This window comes from Diaphorina citri, unplaced genomic scaffold (genome assembly GCF_000475195.1).
Source record: "Diaphorina citri unplaced genomic scaffold, Diaci psyllid genome assembly version 1.1 scaffold1567, whole genome shotgun sequence".
Lineage (NCBI taxonomy): Eukaryota > Metazoa > Arthropoda > Insecta > Hemiptera > Psyllidae > Diaphorina > Diaphorina citri.
This window is the reverse complement of record NW_007378993.1, coordinates 81748-95922: the sequence shown is the minus strand read 5'-3', so window position 1 is coordinate 95922 and position 14175 is coordinate 81748. Positions and strand designations below refer to the sequence as shown.

Genomic DNA, 14175 nt, shown 5'->3' with positions numbered 1-14175 from the left:
TAACGAAACGAATTTCATGAAAGGATATCCTTTGAGGCGATTCAGCGCAATCGTTAGTCGATTCCAGAACCGTTAAAAATTGACTTGGAAAAGATCACTTTTGAATTAAACTATGTATCTACTCTAATATCTGAATTCAAAATTGACACGAAACTGCTCGAGAGAAAAAAAAACCCCTTTGAGTAAAACTACTTTAATAAATATACTTCAATTCATATTTTTTATTCGATAGATAAAATAAAACAATTTACTTTTTGTAATCAAAAGTGGGATATTATTAAGTGAAGTTAATAATTATTTTTCTCATTTTTTTCTTTCATCTTCTTTCAAACCAACAGTTAAAGTACGAGAAAAAACTGTTAATAAAAAATTCAAATAAAAATCATCCAAGTAAACTTTCTGATTATAAAACTCAGTAAACTGAATACATTTATAAAAAAATAAATTCCTGCATTGAACCAACGAAAACTCTCCATTAGGAAGTGTACTCAATCTACCAAGAAATACAATTGCAAAAAATCTACGAAAGATAACAATTTTCAAATAAAGGAAAATAAATTATTTAAACTTTATCAATAAAACTTCATTTTGAATATCAATATAAAAAAAAAGAAAAACCAACATTACAAAAAATGTTTTAAAAAAATCGAACAACCTTAAAAACAAAACCAACGGAGTCAAAACTGCGAACAAAAAAATGATCGAAAAACTCCCCAATCAGGTGGACACCAACCAAAACATCATCGAACTCAAAGTTGAAAATCTAAAACTAGACAACCTAGCCAGAAATGGTCTCAAAGACCATGTCACGGAACTTAACGGGGTTACAAATGGAGATGCCCACAATGGCATCAGCAGACCTATCAGCAATCATGTAACCATACCAGAAAATGTTGTCAATAGTGCCGGAAATATCCACAATCACAAAATCATACCAGAAAATATCGTCAGCAATGGTGGAAATACCAATAATATCAATAACAACTTCACGGAACTTAACGGGGTTACAAATGGAGATGCCCACAATGGCATCAGCAGACCTATCAGCAATCATGTAACCATACCAGAAAATGTCGTCAATAGTGCCGAAAATATCCACAATCACAAAATCATACCAGAAAATATCGTCAGCAATGGTGGAAATACCAATAATATCAATAACAACGCTAATCTAAACCTATTATTAAAAACAGATAAACAAAATACAGTCGAACCTGGATAAACGAGAATCCAAGGGACCAGCTCATTTTTTAGCTGAATTCCGTCGCTTCGCTCCGGAATCCCGCTAGTTCATCCCGAGGCATGGCCAAGCTTGTGGAAAAGGCATGGCCGAACTTGTATTTTTATCAAACTAAAAACATAAACGAAACTCAATATTAGGCGAGCGAGGAAAAGTTTTCTCTCCCTCAGTCTCTGCACTCTGTGTATTTCTTATGGTGATTTTAGCGATCAGAAATTGATCATATCTCAGGATCGGTTTAGATTTTCGCAAAATCCTTTCTTATTGCACACCTAGACCATAAAAGGAATATTCCTACCAAATTTCAGCTTTCTAGGTGTTGTGGTTCTTGAGATAGAGCGATCAGTGTGTGAACTATGAAATGTGAAATGTGAACTGTGAACTGTGAATGGATCTCGTTCTTATAATATAAGATATCTTATATTATAAGAACGAGATCCATTCACTCATTCACATTTCACATTTCACACACTGATCGCTCTATCTCTAGAACCACAACACCTAGAAAGTTGAAATTTGGTAGGAATATTCCTTTTATGGTCCAGGTGTGCAATAAGAAAGGATTTTGCCAAAATCTAAACCGATCCTGAGATATGATCAATTTTTGATCGCTGAAATCTCCATAAGAAATACACAGAGTGCAGAGACTGCGGGAGAGAAATGTTCCGCTCTCGACCAACTTTTTGAGTTTCGTTTATGTTTTTAGTTTGATAAATACAAGTTCGGCCATGCCTTTTCCAGAAGTTTGGCCATGCCTCGGGATGAACTAGCGGGCTTCCGGAGCGAAGCGACGGAATTCAGCTAGTCTTATATTATAAGAACAAGATCCATTCACTCATTCACAGTTCACATTTCACATTTCACACACTGATCGCTCTATCTCGAGAACCACACCACCTAGAAAGCTGAAATTTGGTAGGAATATTCTTTTTATGGTCTAGGTGTGCAATAAGAAAGGATTTTGCGAAAATCTACACCGATCCTGAGATATGATCAATTTTTGATCGCTGAAATCTCCATAAGAAATACACAGAGTGCAGAGACTGCGGGATAGAAAACTTTTCCTCGCTCGCCTAATATTTGAGTTTCGTTTATGTTTTTAGTTTGATAACTACAAGTTCGGCCATGCCTTTTCCACAAGTTTGGCCATGCCTCGGGATGAACTAGCGGGATTCCGGAGCGAAGCGACGGAATTCAGCTAGTTAATAATAAATTTAATCCTAAAAAATAATTATAATCTAAAAAAAAAGTAAAAACCCTTTACGGCTACGGCCTTTACTTTTTTTATAATCCAAAAACAAACAAAAATAATTGAAACAGCTGATTTCAAGGACAGCATTTTCATTGGCTGGTTTGTTCTCGAGGGAAATTTTCTTTATCCGCAGGGAAAAAAAAACAGGGTATTTTTCTCCCCCGAGGCTATCAGGGCCGGAATTCTGGAATTTAATTTTTGGGGTCTCACCTGATCTCTTCAACTATTTGCATTTGCCTCATCAAAATTAACTTCTGATTTATTTCTCGAGGAGTATGAAAACTCGAAGGTGCCACAACTTTGGCCCTGATTACCGCAACGAGTTAGAAGCTAAGTAGCTATGGTTCATCCAGATGAATATGGCAGCAAGGATTCATCTAAAAAGTAGGCTACGTTGCCAAACGTGTCAAAGGTTCAACGGTAGAATATCTTTAAAGGAGGAAGGTACATTGCACAGTGCTTCCTCCCACAATGATACATAATAAGTACCCGATGCGAGTAATAATAATAGATACCATCTTTACCTGTTCTAGAATTCAACCTCTTGGACTTGACCCTCAAAAAAAAAAGGTTACAGATCGAAGCTACCTCTGCTTTTTAAAAGAGAGAGTTTATAAAAATAGACCTTTACCTTAATTGCAACAATGCAAGGAATTCTCGCATTCTGATTGGTTCTTTCATTTTGGGTCGATGACTCCTTGCTGCCATATTCAAATGGATGAACCATAGGTACAATGTACAATATGTACCTACATACTTTAAACTTAAAGTGCATTACCTACTTATTGAACTTTAATTTAACTGATGTCCCATCTTTCTTCCCCTAAATTAATCTTCTTCTTGTTCTTCTTCTTTTCTTCTTCTTTACCTTTTCCCGTGTACAGACGGGGTCGGCGTTTTTCGTCAGCTCTCAATCAGCCCTAGGGTGATCGCTTTTGGACTGACATTTGGTTATTTGGTTTTGGATACAGAATTTTACGAGTGGATGCCCTTCGCACTCAACCTTTGCTATTTCTTTAGCAAGGGAAGTTCAGGCTGGCATACTCACTGTTTATAGTCGCCCAACCTTCTTTCCCTAAATTAATATCGAAAAAAAATTAATATTTTCCACCATCATTGAGAAAAATGAATTTTCGTATCGATTTTTAGGTGACGATTTTTCTTCTTCATCTTCTTCCATTCTTTGCAATTCTTCATTGAATGACTGACATGTGTTCGGGGTATATCAACCGCAATAATTCGAATGGCATACAATTAGATTTTACCATCACAATTACAATTCGCTTTGGACGTTTTGATTCTTGATAAAATTACCACATAGACAACACGTTTTGTCAATGTATCGATTTTTAGGTGACGATTTTTCTTCTTCATCTTCTTCCATTCTTTGCAATTCTTCATTGAATGACTGACATGTGTTCGGGGTATCTCAACCGCAATAATTCGAGTGGCATACAATTAGATTTTGCCATCACAATTACAATTCGCTTTGGACGATTTGATTCTTGATAAAATTACCACATAGACACCACGTTTTGTCAATGGACTGGGAATTCCTCAATTTCGTACCATGACTGTATTTTTTTTCTAATTTTTCTTTTGTATTTTTTTTTTTTCGCCCACAAATTATTGTCATAAATGCCGTTCGATCGCTTAATTTTTTTTATACACTAAAATACACTAAATTTTTTGACTTGTACTCGAACCACCAACCTTCAGATTCTAGGTCCACCATGGTTCGTAGAAGCTTAAGTCTCAACCCATCCTTTAGGGCTGTCTAGCCCCTACACCTAAGCCTCAGATTGGTTCTCGTCCGATCACTGAAGTTAAGCAACGTTGAGCGTGGATAGTACTTGGATGGGTGACCGCTTGGGAACACCACGTAACGTTGGCCTCATTTTTTTCGATCTTGAATTTATTTCACCTACCTACCTACTTTTATGATTGCCTAAAAAAAATAAAAAAAAATACTGATTGCCTAAAAAATACTTCCAAATGAATATTTTATTTATTTGATTACACGCTAAGCATCACGGCCATGTGTGACAAATGAATATGATTGCCTAAAAAATACTTCCAAATGAATATTATAGAAGGAACCAGAAAGCAAGGTAGACCACGACTGAGATGGAATGATCAAATCAACAAAGATATTATCAAAAGAAATCAAAATCCCAGTCTCATTGAAAACCAACAAAAATTTAACCATAGAACTTGGTGGAGAGGTTTTGTGAATAGTCGACCTGTTCCACCAAACAGAACTACTTAGGATATGTATTATTTTTACTTTCTATTAAACAGTATAGCGAGCTACCTATACTAGTAATGAAAGTATTGCAATCGGTCCAAATTTTCAAAATCGGGAAATGGTCGGAAATATCCAATTTGGGATCCCCTGATGGCTGATACAACATTGTTATGTACCCGCTGTTCAAGTACCCATGTACAAAATGTACAAGAAATAAATAAAATGTTGACAATGAATTCTAAATGATATTGTACTGTGTACTTGGATTTTATTTACTATTTAAAATACATAATTACGAGGAGGTTTTTGATATAAGGGTATTTTTTACAGTTTTCTTTATTTATTGCAAAATGGCCGGCCGGCCCTTCTTTCAAAGACCTCATATAAACAAGAAACAAGGCTATTACTAGACTATGAGTTATAGTAAGTTATAATACAAGATAAATACAAATTGGATAAGCCCAGCTTTGTGAGCTTTGTTCTTGATTCCGTGTGATCTCTTAAAAATATATGTGACTAGACTATTTTCTGAAGAACTTACACTAGGTTCTAAACTGGTGAGATCTCGAGTCGTACTTACCTACAACAGTTTACTTGATTTGTTTAAAGCAAAATATTTGTGGAGCAATATTTTGATTCCTTGTGATTATTCCCTGTATGATCACGAGGAATAAAAAAAATTGTCATGTCCTCTAACATATTTTTCCTTGTCATGTCCTCTAAATCCCTATCTACTCAGATAAATTACTGGACGAAGGCTGATCATCCTCCTCCACATCATTGCACACATCCACAATTTCCCCTCCATCTCCCTCCTCCCCCTCTCCACTTCCACTACTCTCTCCATCATCTTCATTATACGTAGTGGATGTGACAGTGGTCAATACAGGGCTTGTCAACTGAGCGCCATAGTTAGAATGCATATTGTAGAACAGCGGGTAATAATAGAGGGAATTCGCCATGGATGGCGCCGGGGGCAGAAGTTTCCCTTGGGTCCCATATAGAGAATGCATATTGTAGAACAGCGGGTAATAATAGAGGGAATTCGCCATGGATGGCGCCGGGGGCAGAAGTTTCCCTTGGGTCCCATATAAGTAGTCGGACCCATACGGGTGACTTTCCCGGACGAGGATCTTAACGGCCACCTTCTTTCCATTCCCGGCAGAGGGCGTGTTAAGAGACCCTTCCAACAGTTGCAGCTGCTTGCGTTTGGTCTTGTACCGCCGGTTCTGGAACCAGATCTTCACCTGTGTCTCGGTCAGCTTGAGGGACTTGGCAACGTCTGCCCGTTCTGGACCGGAGAGGTATTTCTGAGCGTTGAATCGTTTCTCAAGTTCGTACACCTGGGCGTGGGAGAAGGCGGCGCGGGATCGCTTCTTGCGACCGGTGGGAGGTTGAGATTGTGCTAGACCGGGAAGATTGCTCAGGGCGGCGGGCTTGGGGAGGTCTCGCGCGTCCCGGATATCTTTCTTACCGTAGTAACTCATGGTATTGTTGGTTATGTTATTGTTGTTGATTTTCTTGTAATACTCTTCACTGTCTTTCATAGAATCCATGACTCTCTCATTGTTTGCATTAGTTTCATATTTGCCATCCAGTTTGTAGTTCTTACAATACTATTGTTGGTTATGTTATTGTTGTTGATTTTCTTGTAATACTCTTCACTGTCTTTCATAGAATCCATGACTCTCTCATTGTTTGCATTCGTTTCATATTTGCCATCCAGTTTGTAGTTCTTACAATATACGCGTCCACTGATATCTAGTCTACCCATTGTGTCTGCATTGTACATTGCGTTGATGTCTTGCTTTGTGTTTGCTGTATGAATGGAAAGCTTAGCAAAGTTCGGTTTGTCAGCCATTCCTGCATATTTGTTAATATTGCCGTTAGTTTCATTCATTTTCCTATCCATGTCCGGCGTATTGCCTATTCTCTCATCTATTCTATACGCGTCCACTAATATCTAGTCTACCCATTGTGTCTGCATTGTACATTGCGTTGATGTCTTGCTTTGTGTTTGCTGTATGAATGGGAAGCTTAGCAAAGTTCGGTTTGTCAGCCGTTCCTGCATATTTGTTAATATTGCCGTTAGTTTCATTCAGTTTCCTATCCATATCCGGCGTATTGCCTATTCTCTCATCTATTCTATTGGTATCTTTCATGTCGTTATCTTCGTGTAAACTATCACGTCTGTCTAGTTGACTAGTTTTATGTTGGAATTCCCGAAAGTGTCCACCGGGATGAAATAGTTTGTTGTTAATCTCGCTTAGTTTCCTATTGAAAGTGATATGATTGTGAAATAGTCTGCTAGTTTTGTCATGCATATTATAGTTCAACATTGCTTCGTCTATCATGTTTCTATCTTGAAACCCATAGTTCATCTTCCCATGGCTATCAATAAGTTTTCTAAACCCGTCTTCAACCCTATTCCCATTATAAATTTAAACATATCATGACAATTATTACAAGATTAAATTGTGACAGCACTACCACTAGTCCACCCAACCCCCCCGGGGCCAACAGATAACCTGCCTACCTTATACTCCTGTAAATAACCTGCCTCCTGTAAATACTCCTGTATACTCCTGTAAATAACCTGCCTACCTTAATAAATAGGTTGTAGGACAGTATTTCCCCTAAGAATAATGCTTATTGAATTACCTACCTTTTGTTGAAAAAAAAAAAAAAATCATCTTCACTATCCACCTGGTAGAAATCCATTGAAAACTTTGCTCCTGTTTTTATATGTGTGTGTGTGGAATCTGGAATCCCCTTTGGAAATTCTATAAGCATTTTATTTATCTGAAAGTTTATCAGGAAAATTTTTCTCCTCCTAGACTTCAACCTATGTAGAGAGGAGACAAACTTTGTCCTACGCTCGATTTAGAATAAATAGAAATAAATTCCATGCCTATTGCCTATGGGATAATAAACACAGATTGATAATAAAGTTGAGAAAATCTATGCTTAGATTAATAAAAACAGATTGATAAAAGTTATGTTAAGTTGAGAAAATGCCTATATGCCTATGAATGAATAAAATGCAGATTGATAAGTTGAGAAAGTGTATAAACGAGGTCTAGGTAGGGATAAATTAATTCTGCCACTTTAACTCAAGTACGATACCTATATATGCTGCGGATTGCTGCGTAATAATTACAGAAGGAAAGGAAAATAAATGTGAAGGAGAAGAAGAAGAAGTTGGACTAGGAGAAACATAGGAAGAAAAAAAAATAAATAAAAATAACAGAATTCATTCAACAAATTTAATAGAGAAGGACATGGAATGCAGAACATACAAGAGATGAAGAGAATGGCACAGGATAGAGAAGTGTGGAGAAGAAAAACTCATCAGCGGATACAAACTAATCATTAGATTGTGACCTGAGAGAGAGAGAGATGTAGGTACCTACACAAAAAATTAATTCAAGATAAACATTGTTGATAAACATCTATGATAGAGGTAGGTAGTGAAAAGAATCATAACCCTGATAAAGATAAAGGTACATCGCTTGAGCCAAACAAGAGACTAAAGCCAACAAGGATGTTATAAGCGAAGAAGAAGCCATATAAAGTTGAGGAAAGATAAAAAGCAATAAACAGGGCTAGGTACCACGGTCAGGGTCGTTCACAGCCTAACCAGATCTAGGGGATATTCCCAACTTTTTTTCTAAAACGTTTGATAGAGGGCATTGATGTAACTGCTAACTCACTGTTAAGGTCTTACAGTCCCGAAAGTGAAGAAAGGATAGGAGAAAACCAGCCGTTCCGAGAAGGAAACTTATATGTTTCGGATAAAAACCGCCCCGTGCGGGAATCCAACCGGCGCGCGGCGGCGACCTAGCGCTTATAAAGCAGACGAGCTAACCCTTCAAGCTAACTAGGCTGACTGGCTGACCCTTTACACTTTTGTAACTTTAATTACCTATTCCACACTTTCGTCGGGGAACAGGCCACAGGTAGTTTTAGCTAAATGTTGACCTGATAATTGCGGGCCCCCTTAAAAGGATCTCAGGCCCGGGTGCGTCCGGGTCGGGCCGGATAGACCCCCCTGAGAACAGCCCTGTTAGGGAGGGAGGTAGATAAACAGGATAGAAGGGAGGTAGGGACGGAGCCAGAAGTTTTCAGTAGATAAAATCTCCCACTTTGTACATTAATTTTTTTCCCCCTTAGCTCTCGTGTTATACAGGAAAGATATTGAAGAAAAGGGATAAGAAAGGGTGGAGAGAAGGGGAGATAAAAGGAGGGGAAAAGGGGGTAAGAAATGAAGAAGAGAAGGAGAAAGGAGAGGGGAAGGATAAAAGAAGATAAAGTCTTCACAAACTCCAGATGTATCGACATTTTTTTATTACACACGAGAAAATCTTTCGCCAAAAACAGGGTGGCACGAAAAAAGATAAAGTCTTCACAAACTCCAGATGTATCGACATTTTTTATTACACACGAGAAAATCTTTCGCCAAAAACAGGGTGGTACGAAAAAAGATAAAGTCTTCACAAACTCCAGATGTATCGACATTTTTTATTGCACACGAGAAAATCTTTGGCCAGAAACAGGGTGGTGAGAAAAATGATATTCTTCTTACTGTTGTTCCTTTTCTTCTTCATCTTCTCCAAAAAAAACTTCCTCTTCGCCGTCTCTTCCTTCTTCTTCTTCTTTTCTTTTTCTTCTTCTCTTCATTTTTCTCCTCCTTCTTCATCTTCCAATGACCGTTCTTTGAACGTCCTCTGACTGGAGCTTGACCTGAACGGATAGAGGGATTCGTACTTCAAGCATCCCAACTCAAGGTACACTCAAATTTCACTTCTCTTATCAATCAAACTTGGTTAGAACAAGGGGGAAAAAAACTTGAAAGACACATCTAGCACATGTTGACCAAATACTTTAATTAACACCTAATACAAACCCACTCGTCGGTACACTTTTACTGAATTTCTCTCCTTTCCATTTTCCCACCTTACTCCTTTCTTATCATACTCCCCCCACCCATGCTCTAACACAGGTAGTAACCACCTAATACACCCTACCCACATTTCTCTTCTGCACCCTACTCCTCCCTCCTTCACATTCTCCCACCCTCCTACCCATTTTCTATCCCCCCACGACAATAACATAGGTAGTAGTATATGTAACCTGTCACCCACCCATCTATTGCATACTACTCCTCCCCCTTTTCCCATTATCCCACCCCTTTCCTACTCATCATCATACCCTTTCTCCACCCATCAACTTCTCCCTCTATAACACAAGTAGTAAATAATAGTATGTAACCTGTCACCCCCCCCCACCTTTACCCATCATACCACCCCTTTCCTACCCATTTTCTATCCCCCACCCATTTCCTAACACAGGTAACCTGTCACCGGTTCCCCCCTCTCTCTTAAGTAAGTACCTACTACATTGAACTTCTTTTTGTTTTCCCATGGTAGGTATGTACCTACTCGTAAGTACATAATAGGTATCTCTTCTTTTTCCATCACGATCATAATTTTGTAGAATATTTTGTATACGAACTACTAATGTGCATGTTTGTTTTGTGTTACAAAATATCAAAACTGTTATTCAAATTTTCCAATAATCTTGTTTACATTTTTCCTTGGAGAATTGGAGAAAAAAAAACAGAGCGAAGGCAGATAAACTTAGAGTGGTAAAAATATAGAGTGAAAAAATTCCAATGGATAAGTAGAAGAAGAAGGAAAAAGTTCACCAAAGTTTAATAATAAAGCTGTAAAACAAGTTCTCCCTCTAATGAGAAGAGAAAATATACTGAACCAATATACAGGGTGTTGCAAAAGTCTAGGGACAACCTATTAAGGGACTAAGATTAAGAAAACATATTAGGTCTTCATTCTGGTAAAACAAGTTCTCCCTCTAATGAGAAGAGAAAATATACTGAACCAATATACAGGGTGTTGCAAAAGTCTAGGGACAACCTATCAAGGGACTAAGATTAAGAAAACATGGGTCTTCATTCTCGTAAAACAAGTTCTCCCTCTAATGAGAAGAGAAAATATACTGAACCAATATACAGGGTGTTGCAAAAGTCTAGGGACAACCTATCAAGTATCAAGGGACTAAGATTAAGGTCTTCTTTCTGTCAAGGCAAGACTTAGCTATCTATTTTCTTATTCTTAGTACCTATTAATTTATTAATAGTCACCTACTTGATATGGTATCCTGTTTACAGAACTTTTTTCAGTAGCCTTGGGACTGCTTTAAGAATATTAATTTCTATGGACCTATCTCCGAGAATGCTTCCTCTCCCTGCTGGAAGCTGCCATTTTGAAAAAAAAAATCCTCAATTGGAAATAAAATCTGTATTGACGAACCTGAAAGCTTCAACAAAGCCACCATATTTCTCACCAAAAAGAATGTGGTACCCTGGTACCTAAGTGAAGTTTTCAAATTTTGTAACACCCTGTATACAGCATGGTGTCTACAGTGGACAATAGACTCTGCTCCATTAACATACAAGACAGAAAATACCTACCTACAGGGTGTTTATCTGAAACCAAAATAAGTAAATTTTTTGGGCTCATAATTTTATTATAAAAAATAGATTTAAGTAGGTAGTACCTATACCTAGATTTTAAAGTTACAAAAACATCTCAATAAATTTGTTCTCTAATCTAATAGTATTAAGATTTATTAGTACACCTTATCTGCCGACTAAGCCTCTAAAGACCCATAATCTTTCCATTCCACCAAACAGGCTAAATAGTAAATAGTAATAGTAATAGTAATAATTGTGCTTTATTATTAAATTTAGGGAAATGTCCGGGTTTTCGATGGAATGTCCGGGTTTTTGGAACCAAATGTCCTACTTTTTAAAAATTTGATCTGGAGACCCTACTCCGGACCAGACCAATGGTCCGATAAAACGCAAAATTTGGTCCGGAGTAAACTACACATTAGTCCGTCGGACCAAATTTTGATCCGCCGGACGCGGTCCGTCTGATGTGTAGTCTGCTTTACTATACCTATGTACCTACTTACCTATTTTACTTGATGGTTAGGTAGATAAACGTGAATTTTCAGTAAGTCTGTATCCATCAGATTGGTAGAAGTGGATGTGGATGTATTAATTAACAATGAGATTGATTGGGATGCCCCAATATAAACAATATTAGGTGGAAGAGGTCGAGGAGGAGAAGCAGGAAGAGAAGGAGGAGAACTAGAAGAAGGAGGATAAAAAGAGGATATGTAGGAGAAGAAGGAAAGGAAGATGATGAAGGAACCCCGCCGGGAATCGAACCCGGGTCTCCCGCGTGCAAGGCGAGCGCAGTGACCACTACGCCATGGGAGCTGACTTTTTCCTCCGGTAATTTCGTCAACAATCGCTACTCATCAAAAGAAGCTACTCCTCATGCGATCCTCATGTCTGTGGAGACCTAGAGTGCAGAGGGGAGAAGAATAAGGAGGAGAGGAAGAAGGAGAAGAATGAAGAACTCGGAGAAAGAGGGGGGTTTTCAGGAGAAGGAGCAGAATGAGGAGGACGAGGAAAAGAAGAGGAGAAGATGGAGGAGGAGGAGGAGGAGGAGGAGGAAGAGGAGGAGGAGGAAGAAGGATGAGTAGAGAGAGAATGATGAAGAGAGGGAAGAGGGGGAACGAAGGAGGATAGAGAGAACGGGGAAGAGGATGTGTAGGAGGGAAGACGAAGAAGAATGAAAGGAGAAAGAGGAGGAGAAGAAGGATGAATAGAGGAAAAAGAGGAAATAAGGAGGAGGAATAGGGTGTACAGGAGAAGGAAAAAGCGGTGGGCGAGGAGGAGTAGAAGAAAGTATTAGAAAGTTGAGAGTACAGATAGCACACATAGACACCCTTAGGGCAAATGGGCAATGAGTCGAACTTTCTATACTCCAATAGTACAAGTCTGGAATTTGAAAACAATGAAGCTGAGGTAAAAGTAAAAGCCTTGGACGATTCACAATAATGATGAGCTTTCCACGAAAAAGTGGGTAGTTTTGTATACTTACTTTTACTTGGATACGGATTACGGATAGAGTGCAGACTGAGTGCAACCATTTCAAACACAGAGCCGAAAAACTTCGACTTCTCCGATGATTCGAACTCGGACCTCCAGTGTGATATGGACAGCATTCAATTCCCCCGACTTTTTGATTTTGTCTTATTTCCGGTGTTCGATTCCCCCGATAATTTTTTTTAAGGTTGCCATGGACTGGATGTTCTATTCCACCGATTATTGTGTACAGGTAGAAAACTCGAGCATGTCAATTCCCCCTCGTATCAAGATGATAATTTTAATTAGAAGTGTTTTGAAGTTCAAAGTGATCATGTCATCATCCATTAAATTTGGTATATCGTGGCCAAAGTGAAAGAATTCATATAACTCTGGCACGGAGATTTCTGTCACACGAGAAAAGATAGAAGCCATATCACAGGGACTGTCTCTACCACGATATGATGATAATATATGAGGAGAAGAGTACAAATGAGGTTTTCTCGGTTTCTGAAGAGTTTGTGTGGCAGAAAACGGAATCATTAATAATTTTTCGTGACACCCAGTGGAAATTTCAAAGTTGTGTATCGTTACGTGAAGGAAAGAGGAGGGGGGGGGTGAAAATGGCGAAAAAGGGGACAGTTTATGGGGTAGTTTAGGGGGACAGCAGGGGAGAAGAAGAATGGAAGGGAAGATAGAGAGTGAAAAGTAGAAGATAGAAAGGGAGAAGGGAATCCTAGAGACAGTACATGTGAGGAACAAAGACCGAATGAAAGGGAGAGGGAGGAGGTGGAAATTGGAAAGGGAGAGGGGCAGTTTAGGCGGATAGCAGTGGAAAAGAAGAGGGGGGAGTAGTTTAGAGAGAGAGAGAGAGAAAGTGAAAAGTAGAAGATAGGAATAAAGAACGAATGGAAGAGAAAGGGAGACGGGAACAGTTAGGGACAGAGTAGTGGAAATGGGGAGCAGGTTAGGTTAGGAGAGAGAGAGAGGGAGATAGAGGGAGATGGAGAGAGAGGGAGATAGAGAGGGAGATAGAGAGGGAGAGAGAGAGGGAGAGAGAGAGGGAGATAGAAAGAGAGAGAGAGAGGGAGATAGAGAGAGAGAGAGAGAGAGAGAGAGGTGGAAGTAGAGACGAAAGAAAATAAAAGGGAGAAAATGGAGACTAGGTGATAAGGTAGAGGAAGAGGAGAAGACCCTTTCCCTAGCATGTATTTGTTTTAAGAACGCTCGGAGACTCTTCGGGGATGGTCTCCGAGAACGCCCACAGCGATTAACAAAACACACCAACCCGAAATTGTAAGCTCCGTTCTTAAAGAAGAAGAAGAAGAAGAAGAAGAAAAAATTGACCAGTGAACATCACAGGACTTTCCTTATCATAGGAAAGTAAAAAAACTGACGAATGGACAAGATAGGGGCTTTCCTAGACAAAGAGAAGAAACGGGAACATAGATGGTATATGGGGGGGGGGGGGAAAA

General features: G+C 38.8%; 2 protein-coding genes across 2 annotated transcripts in view; one reads left to right on the top strand and one right to left on the bottom strand.

The window, feature by feature from the left end:
• LOC113470418 (major facilitator superfamily domain-containing protein 12-like) overlaps window positions 1-14175 on the top strand; it is a 48785-nt gene that overhangs the window by 12636 nt on the left and 21974 nt on the right. The gene's annotated exons all lie outside the window — the stretch shown is intronic.
• Window positions 5472-6652, bottom strand: LOC103516435 (homeobox protein OTX2-like). The gene is made up of 2 exons (XM_008481398.2): window positions 6428-6652; window positions 5472-6356 (listed from the first exon to the last, which is right to left on the bottom strand). The coding sequence occupies exons 1-2, from the start codon at window positions 6650-6652 to the stop codon at window positions 5472-5474; spliced, it is 1110 nt and encodes a 369-aa protein (XP_008479620.2).

What these genes read in the sequence shown, in the direction of transcription:
- LOC103516435 (XM_008481398.2), bottom strand. Translation starts at nt 6,652, where the DNA reads ATGGATAGGAAAATGAATGAAACTAACGGCAATATTAACAAATATGCA. An exon ending in CGAATGCAAACAATGAGAGA is followed by an intron (nt 6,357 to 6,427) that starts GTCATGGATTCT and finishes AACCAACAATAG; the next exon opens with TATTGTAAGAACTACAAACT.